This window comes from Rhinoraja longicauda, chromosome 9 (genome assembly GCF_053455715.1).
Source record: "Rhinoraja longicauda isolate Sanriku21f chromosome 9, sRhiLon1.1, whole genome shotgun sequence".
Classification (NCBI taxonomy): Eukaryota; Metazoa; Chordata; class Chondrichthyes; order Rajiformes; family Arhynchobatidae; genus Rhinoraja; species Rhinoraja longicauda.
In genome coordinates, this window is record NC_135961.1 from 70603058 (window position 1) to 70620265 (window position 17208).

Genomic DNA, 17208 nt, shown 5'->3' on the forward strand with positions numbered 1-17208 from the left:
AAATGTGGTGATCGGGGCGCGCGCGCGCGGCAGTCACGTGTTGCTGCAGTACCGCGGGCGGGCGGCGGGTGGCACTGCTGGCCCAGCGACGGAGGATGAGGGATGACCAAGGGGACCAGTCTGAAGAAGGGTCTCCACCTGAAACGTCACCCATTCCCTCTCCACAGATGCTGCCTGACCCGCTGAGTTACTCCAGCACTCTGTGAAACGTCACCTATCCATGTTCTCCACAGACGCTGCCTGACCTGCTGAGTTACTCCAGCATTTTGTGATACCTTCGATTTGTACCAGCATCTGCAGTTATTTTCCTACATAAGGGGAATAGCAAGAGTAAGTCCACACAACCTTTTACCCAGAGTAGGGGGATCAAGAAACCGAGTTCATGGGTATGAGGTAAATTTAACAGGAACCTGAGGGGTACCTGAGGGGGGTGGGTGTGGAAAACAAGCTGCTGTAAAAAGTAGTTGAGGCAGGGACCATAACATTTAAAAGACACTTTGACAGGCGTCCAGTGGGAATTTAGAGAGATATGGGCCAAACACAGGGAGGTGGGACCAGTATAGATGGGACATGTTGGTTGGCGAGGGCAGGTTGGGCTGAAGGGCTTGTTAGAAACATAAAAACAGGTGCAGTAAGTAGTTCATTTGGCCCTTCAAGTCCGCACCGCCGTTCAGTATGATCATGGCTGATCATCTAAAATCAGTACCCTGTTCCTGGTTTTTCCCCCATAATCCCTTGATTCCTTTAGCCCTAAGAGCTAAATGTAATTCTCTCTCAAACTGTTTCCGTGCTGTATAACGCTTTGACCTGGAGGGAGTGGATGAGAAACTCTTCAGCACCTGGAAGTTTTAATGAATTGATATCAATTGTTTTAATAATTTCATGCTGCTGTTATTTGGTGAACTGAACTTCATGTAGGTTGAAAGCCGAGAATGTGACTGTTTCCCTATGCCCTCAAGAACATTTCCCCGTCACCAAACATCAGGTGGCACGGTGGCGCAGCGGTAGAGTTGCTGCCTTACAGCTAATGCAGCGCCAGAGACTCAGGTTTGATCCTGACTACGGGCGCCGTGGAGTTTGTACGTTCTCCCCGTGACCTGCGTGGGTTTTCACCGAGATCTTCGGATTCCTCCCACACTCCAAAGACGTACAGGTATGTAGGTTAATTGACTGGGTAAATGTAAAAAATTGTCCCTAGTGGGTGTAGGATAGTGTTAATGTGCGGGGATCGCTGGGCGGTGCGGATTCGGTGGGCCGAAGGGCACTGTATCTCTAAATCTAAAAAAAAATCAAGCCCATATTTTCCAAACACTGATTTTGTTCAAAATAAATTGTATTGCATCAAGATTCCAAGGTAACAGAAGAAAATAGTAATTTTCTATTGCACTCCACATGTACGGAGAAAAAGTTAAAACAGCTAGGTCTATATCAGGCACAAATTTCACATTTAAATCATGCCTTTGACCACAGAAGGACATCCACAAACACTTTACAAAGTATTTTCAAAGTGGTCACCGTTGTAGCTGCTAATGTGTGCACCATGAGAGTGTGATCTGGCAATGGCAAATACTCTACAAATATTACAAAAGACAAGCACCCAAGGACATGATAAAAACCTAACCCCATGAGAGAAAAGGGTTCAGTGATATTCGCAGGTGCAGTGTGATTTGAAAGTGTCAACGCGATACAAAATATACCAGTACAAGGATACACTGTGCAAAATAAAGTTGAGTTTTGTAAAATTCAACTGTAGTTGATCTCTACCCACAGGACTTGATGTTAGAAAGGTTACAGTAGTAGATTCTATTTCATACACCACAAAAAATGCTTTTCTTAAAGGACACATCAAGTCTTTCTGTCAATGTGTCAGTGGTAGACAGAAGACCAAAGTCACCAAGGTCAAACCTGTAAGTCAATAATACTTTGCTGATTGTGAGTTTTACATATAAATTACCTCCAGTAATACAGACTGCAATCAAGTCCTGCACTGAAACAGTGATTACGATCAACACGGGCCCTAATAATTAAACAAAATAATTTCCCCAAGCTCCATTTGCAGAATGTTGCTGGGACTCAGAGGGACCGTGTTGAAAAACACCTCATATACTCCGAAAGCCAGGGATCGTCGTCTCCAGCAGATGGCACCACTCCAACAGATGGCAACGCTCCAACTGGCGAATGCTCAGAAGTAGTTTCATGATTTTGGAAAGTCTGGTGATCGGCTGCACAATTGGTGCGTGGCTCTGTGCCCCGTGTCCGAGATACACGCATCGCTCTCTGCACTTGACGTCTATCCTGTGCCCGGACTGCAGATTCATAAATCTGAGAGAAAGAGAAGTTGTTCCATAGAAAGGGTGTCTCTTCTTCCTTCTGACTACATATGGTTAGCTTAAGCAACATCCTAACAGAAAATCAAATCTTTTCTGCACCTACCCCAACAAATCTTTTTACCTTACTAATGTTTTTTTAAAAAATCTTATTTATCCTTAGAATATTACTGCCGATGTGACCCGTTGTCTTGTCAAATACATTTCATTGTACTGTTGACCCTGTGCCAACCTACATATGACAAATAAAATTTATTATTATTAAATCCATTCACTATCTCAAAAGCACATTCCGCAGCACGTCTGACTTTCTGCCCAGTGCTGGAACTACCCATGCCTTTGACGAGACTTGAAGGGAAAGAATGGAGGGGTAGAGTTCAAGAGTTCCTGTCCTGCTGAGCCGGATGGTCACATCGCACAGTGAACCGGCACAGATCTACTTGCACTTTATTCTGTTTTAAAACTGTTCTAATTTGTTTCATTGGGTTGTTTAAATTAATACTGACTAGCTAATTAATTTATTGCATCGTATGGGAGGCGCATTCCCAATCTCGTTGTACCCCTGTACAATGACAATAAAGATATGTTGTATTGTATTGAGTTCAAGAGGTTACCTAAAACGTGAGAATACAATGTAGCTTTGGTACCCAAGAGGAATGCAAGGTGCAATTCCTCTATTTTCACTCTGGCAATGGAAGAGGTCTGGGGCAGAAAGGTCGATATGGGAATGGGAAGGAGAGTTAAAATGGTTAGCAACCAGGAGCTCTGGTAGGCCTTGGCAGACCTTCAAGTCAATCCATGGGCCATTCTTCCCCACCTCTATTTTTTTTCCCCCAGTACTACCATGTACTTAGATATTCACACAATTCAAATTCTAACCTCTTGCTTATCCTCAAATTTAAAATCACTTCACTGCTCACAGCCATGCCTTCAGCCTTTTTGAAGTTCCCTTAAACTTTACCATTTCTTTTTTTCTTCAAAACCTCCCTGTGACTGCTTTTGGTCACACATCCCATTAACTCCTGTGTAGGAGGAACTGCAGATGCTGGTTTAAACCAAAGATAAACACAAAAAGCTGGAGTAACAGTGGGACAGGCAACATCTCTGGAGAGAAGGAATGGGTAATGTTTCGGATTGAGACCCTTCTTCAGACTGGTTAGGGATAAGGGAAACAAGAGATATAGACAATGATGTAGAGAGATAAAGAATAATGAATATAAGATATGCAAAAAAGTAACAATGATAAAGGAAACAGGCCATGTTAGCTGTTTGTAGGGTGAAAACGAGAAGATAGTGCGACTTGGGTGGGGGAGGGATAAAGAGAAAAGAAATGCCGGGGCTACTGTATCCGCTCAAGATGTGGACTCTTATACATCGGCCAGATTAAGGAAATTAAGTAAAAGGCTGAAAAGCAGGATTTCTAGGATAGTTATCTCTGGTTTGCTTCCAGTACCTCGTGCTTGTGAAGGTAAGAACAGGAAGACAGGGGAAATGAATGTGTGGCTGAGCAGTTGGCGCAGGGGGCAGGGATTTAGATACCTGGACCATTGGGATCTCTTCTGGGGCAGGGGTGACCTGTACAAATGAGTTGCACCGTAACTGGAGGGGTACCAACATCCTGATGGGCAGGTTTGCTAATGCTACACGGGTGGGTTTAAACTAGATTGGCAGGGGGGGTGGGATCTCATACAGGACAGAGGCATGCGATAGGCGAGAGGTTGGTGGGAAAGGTTAATGGACAGAATAGGCAGGTGAAAGGCGGAGATTGAAGTTGATTGAAACTGCACGTATTTTAATGCAAGGGGCCTGATGGGTAAGGCAGATGAGCTTCGGGCATGGAAAGGTACGAGCAACTGGGAAGTTGTAGCCATTACTGAAAAATGTTTAAGAGAGGGGCAGGATTACGGTAAGCTTCAGGAGAGACGGGTGAGGGAAAAGGGGGGGGGGGGGAGGGTGTTGCGTTGTTGATTGGATAGGGATAGAGAGGGCCCACATGTTAAAACTGGGGTAAGGCCAACTTTGAAGGTATGAGAGAAGGTCTCGCTCAAGTTGACTGGAGCAGGTTATTTGAGGGGAAAGCAACATAAGGGGGAAATGGGTAACTAGAGCGTGGGACCTCTCAGGAATCAAAGCACTTACTTCTGTGTGGAGCCACAGGAGATGGGCAAGGTCCTCAATGAGTATTTCTCCTCTGTATTTACCGAGGAGAAAGACAGTAGGACAGAGAAACTTGGGGCAGTCAATGTTACCGTCAAAGAGTTGCTGAAGGTACCATCGTGCATGAAGGTAGACAAATCTCCAGGGCCTGATCAGATATATCCGAGAACATTGTGGGAAACTGGAGAGGAAATTTCGGGAGCCCTAATTGAAATCTACGAGCCATCCTTAAATACAGGAGAGGTGCCGAAATATTGTGCCTCTTTTCAAGAAGGGCTGCAGGGAAAATGCTGGGAACTATAGGCCAGTGAGCTTAACATCTGTAGTTGGAAAGTTACTAGAGAGTAATCTGATGAATAGGTTGTACAGGCATTTGGAAGGGCAAGAGCTGATTAGGGATAGTCAGCATGGTTTTGTACGTGGGAGGTCGTGCCTCACAAATCTGATTGAGTTTTTTGAAGACATGACAAAAAGGTCGATGAGGGTAGAGCTGTAGATGCTGTGTACATGGATTCCAGCATGGCATTCGAAAAGGTTCCGCATGGTAGGCTGCTCTGAAGGTTACATCGCATGACATCCAAGGAGAGATAGCTGAATGGATAGCAAATTGGCTTCTTGGAAGGAAGCAGAGGGTGATGGTGGAAGGTTGTTTCTTGGACTGGAGGCCTGTGACTAGTGGTGTGCCTCAGGATTCGGTGCTGTGCACGTTACCGTTTGTCACCTACATCAATGATTTGGATGAGAACATACAGGGCAAGATTAGCAAGTTTGCTGATGATGCAAAAGTGGGTGGTTTTGCAGATAGTGAAGATGGTTGTGAAAGATTGCAGTAGGATCGATTGGCCAGGTGGGCTGAGGAATGGTTCACTTCGGAACACATGACAATAAACTAAACTGAACTGAAGCCAATTCTGTAGCCAGTTACCTCATTCTTCCTGGATCCTATGTGATCCAATCTTCCAGAGAAACCTACCATGCAGAATCTTATCAAAGGACTTGAAGTTCAGAAAGACTACTTGTACAGCTTTTTAGGTTACTTCATGTACAGCCTTCTAGGGTAGCTCATCAACCTTCTAGGTTACTTCCTCAAAAACATGCTATCAAATTTGTGAGGCATCACGTCCCATGAACAAACTTGCCGAATATCCCTATTCAACCCGTCTACACAAATGCACATATCTTATGCCTCAGAATTCTATCCAGTAACCCTTCTACCACAGAAGTTAAGCTTATTGGAAGTTAGGTGTCCCCCAAGGCTCAGTCCTTGGCCCCCTCCTCTTCATCCTCTACCTGTTCCCCCTTGGTCAATTAATCCGCCGTCATGGTCTCAACTTCCACTGCTTCGCCGATGATATCCAGCTCCTCATCTCCACCAAGTCAATCTCCACCACCACACACTCTACACTGACAAACTGCATCACTGAAATAAAATATTGGCTTCAATCAAATTTCCTCAAACTCAACTGCAACAAATCTGAAATCATCATCATTGGTCCAAAAACACTCACCAAATCTACCCAAAACATCATCCTCAATATTGATGGTCTCCCAGTATCCACCTCCCCTCACATCCGGAATCATCTTTGATCAAACCCTCTCCTTCGACAAACACATCACAAAGACAGCCTTCTTCCACCTCAAAAACATCGCCCGTCTCCGTCCATCCCTCTCCTCCACAGCTGCAGAAACCCTCATCCACGCCTTCATCACCTCCCGTCTGGACTACTGCAACAGCCTCCTCTATGGCTCACCCTCAAAAATCATCAGTAAACTTCAATACATTCAAAACTCCGCTGCCCGTCTACTCACCCACTCCCCGATCCGTGACCATATCACCCCCGTCCTTTACAAGCTCCACTGGCTCCCCATCCCCCAGAGAATCCAGTACAAAATCCTCCTCATGACCTACAAAGCCCTCCATAAGATGGCCCCATCCTACCTGACTGACCTCCTCCACAGGCACACTCCCACCTGCACCCTCCGCTCTGCTGCTGCCAACCTCCTGTCCCCCCCCATCCGGACCAAACTCAGATCCTGGGGGGACAGGGCTTTCTCCATCGCTGCTCCCACCCTCTGGAACTCACTGCCCCAAACCGTCAGAGACTCCTCCTCACTCACCACATTCAAGTCTCACCTGTTCAGCACTGCCTTCAACCACTGACCGTCACCTTACCTTCTGTCTCCTTTTTCTGTTCGTTTACTTATTTATCTATTTACTTTCTTCTCTATGTTCTAGTAATCCCTGTAAAGCGTCTTTGAGTGTTTGAAAAGCGCTATATAAATGTAATGCATTATTATTATTATTATTATTGGTCTTTAGTTCCCAGATTTTTCTTTGCACCCATTCTTAAATGGAGGCACAATATTAACTGTAAAAGTTCCCTAGTCTTCACATCTTTCTCCACAGTAAAAACTGAGGAGCAATATTCATCGAGGACTTGTCCTTCTCCTGTTTCTCCACCAGATGATCACTTTGATTACTGAGAGTGTCTATTTTCCCTCCAGTTACCCTCTCTTTAATAATAAAATATATTTGGATTCTCCTGAACAGTATCTGCGAGAGATATTACGTCCACTTTTTGCCCTTTAGATTTATTTATCAAGTAGTCAAGTCAAGTCTACTTTATTTGTCACATACACATACAAGATGTGCAGTGAAATGAAAGTGGCAATACCTGCGGATTGTGCTAAAACTACAAAACAGAATAGTTTTGTTTTTTTAAAAGACACAACACAAAAAAAAATGATTAATACAGTAAATTAGTCCCTGGTGATATAAGAGTTAACAGTCCTGATGGCCTGTGGGAAGAAACTCCGTCTCATCCTCTCTGTTTTCACAGCGTGACAGCGGAGGTGTTTGCCTGACCGTAGCAGCTGGAACAGTCCGTTGCTGGGGTGGTGGGGGTCCCCCATAATGTTGCTGGCTCTGGATCTGCACCTCCTGATGTATAGGTCCTGCAGGGGGGGCGAGTGTAGTTCCCATAGTGCGTTCAGCCGAACGCACTACTCTCCGCAGAGCCTTCCTGTCCTGGGCAGAACTATCTCTCCTTATATTTTTAAATATTTTTTTCATATTTCAGATACAGCGCGGAAACAGGCCTTTTCGGCCCACCAAGTCCTGCCCAGCGATCCCCGCACACTAACACTATCCTACACACACTAGGGACAATTTTTACATTTTACCCAGTCAATTAACCTACATACCTATACGTCTTTGGAGTGTGGGAGGAAACCGAAGATCCCGGAGAAAACCCACGCAGGTCACGGGGAGTACGTACAAACTCCGTACAGTACAGCACCCGTAGTCAGGATCGAACCTGAGTCTCCGGCGCTGCATTCGCTGTAAAGCAGCAACTCTACCGCTGCGCTACCGTGCCGCCCTTGGATGTCATGAGATGTTCCCGGAAAAGATGCTTTCTACAGCCCCAGAGTAGAAGCACTGAAGGATCCTCAGAGAGACCCTGAATTTCCTCAGCTGTCTGAGGTGGTAAAGGCGCTGCCTTGCCTTACTCATCAGTGCGGCAATGTGTGTTATCCATGTCAGTTCCTCTGTGATGTGGACTCCCAGGTATTTAAAGCTGCTCACCCTATCCACAGTAATCCCATTTATCTCCAGTGGCGTGTATGTCCTCAGATGTTGAGTCCTTCTAAAGTCTACAATCAGCTCCTTAGTTTTTGTGACATTCAAGAGGAGGCTGTTGTCCTGACACCAGAGTGCCAGATCAGCCACTTCCTCCCGGTAGGCCTTCTCATCGTTATCGGAGATCCGGCCCACCACCACAGTTGATGATGGAGTTGGGAGCTGAACTTGGCCACACAGTCATGTGTGTACAGGGAGTACAGTAGGGGGCTAAGGACACAACCCTGGGGGATCCTGTGATCAGGGCGAGGGGGTTAGATGTATGTCTCCCGATCTTGACCACTTGGGGCCTGGCAGTGAGAAAGTCCAGGACCCAGGCACACAGGGGAGTGTTAAGCCCCGGTTTCAGCAGCTTCTCAGCAAGTCTGGTGGGGACTATTGTATTGAAAGCTGAACTAAAATCAATGAACAGCATCCTCACATAGCCCCCCTCCCTCTGGCTGTCAAGATGCGAGAGAGCGGTGTGCAGAACCTGGGAGACCGCATCATCCATGGATCTGTTCGGACGGTATGCGAACTGCAGCGGGTCCATATTTCGAGGCACAGATGTGGTTCTTCATCAGCCTCTAAGCATTTCATGACCACCGAGTACGATCCTCCGCACTCCTCCAGGGATGTACTTGATCAGAGTTCCCTCCACCTGGACCAAGCCGCCTCCTTTATTCTGAGAACCTTAATTTCTCTCAAATTAGGATTCTATACTCCCATCTGCCTTGCCCTTCACTCTAACAGGAACACGCATGCCTTGAACTCTCACTATCACACTTTTACAAACATCTCTTAGGCTGCAAACAATTAGACTATAGATATACATCGTGGAAACAGGACCTTCAGCTGACAGTCAGCGATCACCTCATATACTAGTTCTATCCTACACACCTAGGACAATTTACAGATGCTAATTGACCCACAAAACTTTGGCACGTGGGAGGAAACCCACACGGTCAGAGGGAGAACGTACAAACACTGTACAGACAGCACCCGTAGTTAGGACAGAACCCGGATCTCTGGCACTATTTGGCAACAACTCTACCGCTGCACCATCGTGCCACCCCAATGTTAGCCCTATTATTCTTACAGCTGCCGGAAATCTCATGAAACATTGAACAGTACAGCACAGGAACATACTCTTTGGCCCAACATGTCTCTGCTGAACATGATGCCAAGACCACCCTTATCTGCTTGCACATAATCCAACGCCTATCCAAGAGTGTTAAATTCCATTATTGTATCTGCCCCCATCACCATCCCCAGCAGCGTGTTTCAGGTATTTCATCCCCGTCTAAAAAAGGTTGGAGCCACGCATCCCTAAACTTTGCCCTTTCACCATTCTATGCATTCTAGTATTTGATATTTCCATCCTTGGAAATAGGTTCTGACTGTCTACCCTATCTATGCCTCTCCTAATTTTACACATTTCTATCAGGTCTCCCCACAACCTCCCATGTTCCAGAGAAAATAATCCAAGTCTATCCAAGCTCTCCCTGTAGCTAATACCCGCTAATCTCGGCAATATTCTGGTAAACTTCTTAGGCACCCTTTCTAAAGCCTCCAAATCCTTCCTGTAGGGAGACCAGAATGCATGCAATTCTCCAAATATAGCCTTACCAAAGTCCGATAAAGCTGCATCATGATTTCCCGACTCTTATACTTAATGTTCTAACAACGGCAAGCATATCATATTCTTTATCACTATCTATATTGTTAGCTCCACCCATATGGCCTCACTGGACGATCCTTCAGTATCTCGGACTCCTACCGTGATATTATCCTTGACCAAGAAAGCAACACCCTCCTCTTTTACCCCACCTCTATCTTGCCTGTAGTACCTGCACCCTTGCAGAGTACCCTAATGCTGCCAGTCCTTGTCACTCCCTTAGACAGGTTTCAGTATTGGCTATAACATCCCAGTGGCACATACCTATCCACAATTATGACAACAAAGTATCATTCATTCATTCACACACACCCCGAGCTCAACCACCTTACATTCTAGCATTGAAATGAAAATCTTTAACACAGCTATGCTTGGCCTTCTTTATGAGACAGAGCCCCAGACCTTAAAATTTGATAGATAAACTGTCTTGGCATCACTGGAGAACATACATTTTTGAACATGATTTGTATAATCAAACTATTCAATTCATAAAATGGCATCCAGAAGTATGAACAGTACTTAATGTGTAAAATAACCAAAATTATTTTCAAGAGCATGCTAACATCTGCTTTTCAAATTTTGGCCCTCCAGAAATTAACACTCTTGTTCAGAACAGGCAGGAAGTGAGGAAAAAGTCAGGATTCTCCAAATACTCACTTGTCCTCGCAAAGCAGAAGCACCAACATTGTATGTTTTTTTACAGCCCACTTCCACTTCCTTCTCCGCCCAGCCATACATTGCAAATGGAGCCTTGGTTTCTTTTGTGACAACAGCTGCTGGTGAAGCTTGAGACGGTTTGAGAGATTTTTCCAGACTTGCACTTTTCACACGACGAGAGCCGCACAAGTCACCCTTGGCCTGGTCATGCCTTTTATCCCTTTGATTCCCCTGAACAATTATTTCCTTGGCTGGTTGAAGCAAGGAACAAATGAATGATCCATCAGTCGATAGTGTTTTGAAGAACAAACTGTTTTACACGTTAAACGTATTATATAAATACACATTGTAGACACAAGGAACTACAGATTCTGAAAGCTTCAGCAAAACACAAAGGCCTGGAGGAACTCAGCAAATCAGACAGCATCGGGAGAGGGAATGGACAGATGATAGGTGTCTGAAATTGAGTTAACACCTTCAGTTGAGTGCTTGCACCATCAGTAATAGAAGAGGATTGACCCCGTGTGATGAGATCTCTGGTTCAATTCAACCGAGAAACCAATTTATTCAGCAAACTCCCAACGATTCCATTTAGAGATCTTTCTAAAGTTTTACGTTTGCAAAGAATCTACTTAACGTCTCCCAATACATTTGTGCCCAACTTCATTATTTGCCTTGATATTGAGCGATATCGTTCTTTATCTTACTGTTCAAGGACTATTTCTTTAAATATTCCCATTTTTACTTTAAAAGTTTTGTTTACAGCATCAAATCTGAAATTACGTTCATTTGAATTAAAACACTGGATATCTTCAGCAAATGTGCCTGATGGAGAAAGTCTCTTTTTGCAATACCCTCATTATTAAACATGATGGGCAGCACGGTGGCAAAGCAGTCGAGCTACTGCCTTAAAGCACCAGAGACCCGGGTTCAATCCTGACTATGGGTGTTTGTCTGTACAGTTTGTACGTTCTCCTCATGAACTGCGTGGGCTTTCTCCAAGATCTTCAGTTTCCTCCCTCACTCCAAAGATGTACAGGTTTGTAGATTAATTGGGTTGAAATAAATGTAAAATTGTCCCTAGTGTGTGCAATGATAGTGTGCGGGGATTGCTGGTCGGTGCGGACTCGAAGGGCCGAAGGGCTTGTTTTCGCACCGTATCTCGAAACTAGACTAGATTAAACATGTTTTGGATCAGGGTCCTTCTTCACCAGGAAGAAGGCTCTCCACTTTCTCCTTGAGTTCAAGTCAAAGGTATGACCAAGGACACACAACGGGCCCCTGCTATGCCTATCTTTTTGTTGGTTATATTGAACAATCCTTGTTCCAGAAGTATGCTGGCATCATTCCCTAGTCTTCCTCAAGTAAATTGACAACTGCAACAGGGCTGCCTCCTGCAATCATGCAGAACTTGTTGATTTCATCAACTTTATAATTAACCTCCACCCAACCCACAAATTCACTTGGACCACCTGACACATCTTCCCTTTCTCAATATGTCTGTCTTCATCAAAAGAGACAGGCTAGGTACCGATGCCCACTACAAACCCACCGATTCCAAACCTCCCTCTTGCAAGGATGCCACACACTTTCAATTTCACCATCTCCACTGTATCTGCTCCCAAGATAAAGCTTTCCATTCTAGGATATCCAAGATGTCCTCTTTCATTAATTCATTAATAATCATAGTTTCCTGTCTGCTGTTATGGATGGAGCACTCATCCATGTCTCCTGTCCCACAGTTCTGCTCTCTCCAAAACAGAACAAGGATAAGAGTTCCCCTGGTTCTCACCTTTCACCCCACCAGCATCCAACATTTCCGTGATCCTACCACGTTGCATCCTCTCGTCCCCACCCCTTTTCTTCTTTCCGTACAGACCACTCCCTCCCCCTTCACCTGTCTCAGCCTATAACTTGCCAGGTTTTGTCCTATTCATCTCTTCTAGATTTCTCCCCCACCCCCCCATACCCAATTGAATGAGGATCCTGACCTAAAATGTGCCTCTCAACGTTCTCCAGAGATGCTGCCTGACTCATTAAGTTACTCCACTCTATGTGTCTTTTTTTTGTAATAAACATCTGTAGTTTCTTGTATCTTCTTCTCTCAGAGATGTCATCTGACCATTACTTCCCTAGGTGCTGCCTGACCCGCTGAGTTCCTCCAGCACTTTGTTTTGGATTTAGATGCACATTATCGTTGCAACAAGTTAATGTATGAAGTTTGCACCTTATTGTTAGTAGCATTGAGCTTGAGCAGTAGAGTTGCTGCCTAACAGCGCCAGAGACCCGGGTTTGATCCTGATTATGGGGACTGTCTCTTTGGAGTGTGTACGTTCTTTCTGTGATCGCATGGGTTTTCTGCAGGATATCCGGTTTCCTCCCACACTCCAAAGACTTACAGGTTTGTAGGTTAATTGGCTTGGATTAATTATTAATTGTCCCTAGTGTGTGTTGGATTGTGTTATTGTGTGGGGATCCCTGGTTGGTGCGGATTCGGTGGGCCAAAGAGCACGTTTCCACACTGTATCTCTAAACTAAACTAAATATTCATCAACGAACAACAGGGACAAGCCATTCTTGTGCCAGTTCTACCATTAATTCAGATTATGGTTAATCCTTTAGCTCAGTGTACCTTCTTGCAATCTATATCCCCAAATTCCCCTATTAGCTACAGATTATCTCCATTTTAAATACATAGCAGTTACGCCTCCACAGGCCCTGCGGATGGAGAATTATAAAGATTTGCAACATTTGAAGAAATTACATCGCTCAAGAATACCTGGACCCTTATTTTGATATTGAGACTCTAGTTCAGCAATGAATTCCACATCAAACCCAGCAAGGCAGGCAGGTTTAAAGTCCTCATTCTTCCAAGTATGGGCCCAGTCAACTGAGTCTCTTCAGAACTCCCCACCCCAAAACTAAATTTAATGATTCATTACTGCACTCCCTTAATAGATATCTTCTTCATTTTGGGAGGCTAGACCCGTACACAATAATCTTGATGTAGTCTCTCCAGAAACTATGTAATGAGCACTCTTATACTTGAATCCTGTTGCAACAAAGGGCCAACATACCCAGCATTTGATTGCTTGCTGTACCCACATTAACCTTCAGTGATTCATCTTTGCTTTTTTAAACAAATATGTTGACCTAATTTTTCCCACAATATATTTAATCTGTTACAAGACCTCTCTGTTCAGACCTAGCTTGCTCAACTGCTCCCTATAGCTTAGTCCCTCCAGTCCTGGCAACATCCTGGTAAATCTTCTCTAAACACTTTTGAGCTTGACAACATCGTTCCTATAACATGGTGACCAAAACTAAACACAGCACTCTAAATGTGGCCTCACCAATATCTTACATAACTGTAGGAAAAAAAACTGCAGATGCTGGTTCAAATTGAAGGTAGACACAAAATGCTGGAGTAACTCAGTGGGTCAGGCAGCATCTCTGGAGAAAAGGAATGGGTGACGTTTCGGGTCGAGACCCTTTTTCAGACTGACGTCAGAGGAGTGGGCGTCATAGAGACAGAATGTAGTCGGAGAAAGTAAGACTGGTGGGAGAACTGGGAAGGGGGAGGGGATGGAGAGAGAGCAAAAGCAATGGGCTATTTTTGAAGTTAGAGAAGTCAATGTTCATACTGTTGGTGTCCCCCTCCCATTCACAATCTGATACGGTTGCTCAGCACTTTAGCTCCCCCTTCCATTCCCTATTTGAACTTTCTGTCCTGGGCCGCCTCAATTGTCAGAGTGAGGCCCAGCACAAATTGGAAGAACAGCACCTCTTATTTCGCTTGGATAGCTTACACCCCAGCAGTATGAACATTGACTTCTCTAACTTTAAATAGCCCTTGCTTTCCCTCTCTCTCCAACCTCTCCCCTTCCCTTCCCAGTTCTCCCACCACTCTTACTGTCTCCGACTACATTCTATCTCTGTCCCGCCCACTCCCGTGTCATCAGTTTGAAGAAGGGTCTCGACCCGAAAAGTCACCTATTCCTTCTTTCCAGAGATTCTGCCTGACCCACTGAGCTACTCCAGTATTTTGTGTTTACCTTCTATACTCACAACTCTGACTGATGAAGGACAAGACGTCTTCTTGACCACCCTACTCACTTTCAAGGAAATATGCACCTGCACATCCTTCCATGGATACGAGGCCCAAAATTGCTCACAATATTCCAAATGCAGTCTGACCAATGACTCATAAATCCCCGGCATTACATCCCACTTTTGGTATTCTTGCCATCAAGAAATAAATGCTAACATGCATTCGCCTTCCTTACTACCAATTCGACTTACAAATAACTTTTTGGGAATCCTGCACCAGCACTCCCAAGTCCCTTTGTACCTCCAACTTCTAAATTCTCTCCCCATTTAGAAAATAGTCTACGCCTTTATCCCTTTTACCAAAATGCATGACTCCACACTTTGCTACGCTATAATCCAACTGCCACTTCTCTGCTCACTCTCCCAGGCAACCTGTCCATATCCTTCTGCGGATTCCTTGCTTTCTCTATACTACTTGTCCCACCATCTATCATTTGCAAACTTGGCCACAAAGCCTTCAATTCCCTCATCTAAATTATTAATATGTATAGACGAGCCCTGCAAAACTCCGCTAGTCACTCTCTTTTTTATTGGCACACTGCCTTCTGCCATCCGACCAACCTCACGGCATCGCCCAGAACAAATGTAAACATTACTGTAAACATGACTGTAAACAAACGTAAACATGACTGTAAACAAACGTAAACATGACTGTAAACAAACGTAAACATGACTGTAAACAAACGTAAACATGACTGTAAACAAACGTAAAAGTGTAAACATGAGTAACATAAAACAGAGACAATCGCTGTTCAGTAGCGCCCGGCGCCGCTTTTGAAATTTACCCGAGCAATGAAATTCTGCGGCCGGACACCGCGCGGCACCGGACCGCTGTCCGAACCCGGCCTGGGCCTCGGGCTGGGCCCCGGCCTGAGTCCTGGGCCTGTCCAGGGGCTGCGGCTGGGGATGGGCCCCGGGCTGGACCTCGGGCTGGGTCCTGGGCCTGTCCGGGGGCTGCGGCTGCGGCTGGGCCCGGCACGGCTCGGCCGCGGTCTCGGGCTGGGCCCCGGGCGCCAGCAGGCGGGTCGCAGAGCAGCACTGGTCCGGCGGGGGGGTGGAGGCGCCGGAGCCGCTGGCGGAGCCGCTGTCCCAGCCCGTCCACACCCAGGGCCGGTGGGCCTGCTCCAGCAGCCGCCGCAGGCCGCGGTACTGCACCAGGTCGCGGTAACAGCTGCCGTACGTGTCCCAGCGCGGCCCCGTAAACATCCTCATGTACTCCGTCTTCATCCTTCTGGTCATGGCGCCCCCCCGGGAACGGCTCAACACATCGCCATCAACACCGAGCCCCCGAGAACGGCTCAACACATCGCCATCAACACCGAGCCCCCGGGCCCGGACGCACTGCCATTACCAGCCGGCGACAGGAAAACACCATTCCGACAAGATGGAGCCGCCATTAACCGTCACTCTCAGCCCGTCACTCACTCACTCACAGTCCCGCCCACACAGTCCCACCCCGCCCCTACCGTCACAGCCCCGCCCCCACGGTCACAGCCCCGCCCCTACCGTCACAGCTCCGCCCCTACCGTCACAACCCCGCCCCCGCCGGCACAGTCCCGCCCCCACGGTCGCAGCCCCGCCCCACGGTAACAGCCCCGCCCCCACAATCACACCCGCCCCCACCGTCACAACCCCGCCCCCACCATCACAGCCCCGCCCTATACCGTCACAGTCCCGCCCCCACCGTCACAACCCCGCCCCCACCGTCACAACCCCGCCCCCACCGTCACAGCCCCACCCCCCACCGGCGCAAACCCGCCCCCACCGTCACTTACACTCAGCCCCGCCCCCACCGTCACAGTCCCGCCTTTACCGTCACAGTTCCGCCCCCACAGTCACAGCCCCGCCCTCGCGGTCAAAGCCCCGCCCCTACCGTCACAGTCCTGCCCACACCGCCACAGCCCCGCCCTCACCATCATAGCCCTGCCCCCACCGTCACAGTCCCGCTGCACACATTCTCGGTGTCCGAGCATGAGGTGAGGTGGGCTCTGACGCGTATGAACACGAGGAAAGCTGGAGGCCCAGATGGTATATCTGGGCGAGTACTAAAGTCTTGTGCTACTCAGCTTGCTCCAGTGCTCACCACAATATTCAACCTCTCCTTGGCAAAGTCCGTGGTCCCTGCATGCTTCAAAAGATCCATCATTGTACCGGTGCCAAAGAATGCCTCTCCAGCGTGTTTAAATGACTACCGACCGGTGGCCCTCACCTCGGTTGTCATGAAATGTTTTGAGAGGCTAGTCAAGAAGCACATCTGCGCCCTCCTTCCTCGCAACATGGACCCACTACAGTTCGCATACCATCCGAACAGGTCCACGGATGATGCGGTCTCCCAGGTTCTACACACCGCTCTCTCTCATCTGGACAGCCAGGGGGGCTATGTGAGGATGCTGTTCATTGATACCCCAAACCGTTAGAGACTCCCCCACACTCACCACATTCAAAACATCGCTGAAGTCTCACCTGTTCAGTACTGCCTTCAACCACTGAAGGTCACCTCACCTTCTGTCTCCTTTCTCTGTTCATTTATTTATTTACTTATTTATCTATTTATTCATTTCCCCTATGTTCTCAAAATCTCTGTAAAGCGTCTTTGAGTATATGAAAAGCGCTATATAAATAAAATGTATTATTATTGACTTTAGTTCAGCATTCAACAC

The 17208-nt window shown here is 46.7% G+C and overlaps 1 protein-coding gene across 2 annotated transcripts; it reads right to left on the bottom strand.

Annotated features, from left to right (window-relative positions):
• Positions 1–6: 6 nt before the first annotated feature.
• Positions 7–15962, bottom strand: ccsapb (centriole, cilia and spindle-associated protein b). Of its 2 annotated transcripts, none has more exons than XM_078405724.1 (3): positions 15334–15962; positions 10439–10689; positions 7–308 (listed from the first exon to the last, which is right to left on the bottom strand). In XM_078405724.1, the coding sequence occupies exons 1-3, from the start codon at positions 15785–15787 to the stop codon at positions 147–149; spliced, it is 867 nt and encodes a 288-aa protein (XP_078261850.1). In that variant the 5' UTR covers positions 15788–15962; the 3' UTR covers positions 7–146. The 2 variants fall into 2 exon arrangements, with proteins under 2 accessions (XP_078261850.1, XP_078261849.1); XM_078405723.1 differs by lacking the exon at positions 7–308 and adding an exon at positions 1290–2322.
• Between the last annotated feature and the right edge of the window lie 1246 nt (positions 15963–17208).

What these genes read in the sequence shown, in the direction of transcription:
- ccsapb (XM_078405723.1), bottom strand. Translation starts at nt 15,787, where the DNA reads ATGACCAGAAGGATGAAGACGGAGTACATGAGGATGTTTACGGGGCCG. An exon ending in CGCAGAATTTCATTGCTCGG is followed by an intron (nt 10,690 to 15,333) that starts GTAAATTTCAAA and finishes TGCTTCAACCAG; the next exon opens with CCAAGGAAATAATTGTTCAG. An exon ending in CTTCTGCTTTGCGAGGACAA is followed by an intron (nt 2,323 to 10,438) that starts GTGAGTATTTGG and finishes TCTTTCTCTCAG; the next exon opens with ATTTATGAATCTGCAGTCCG.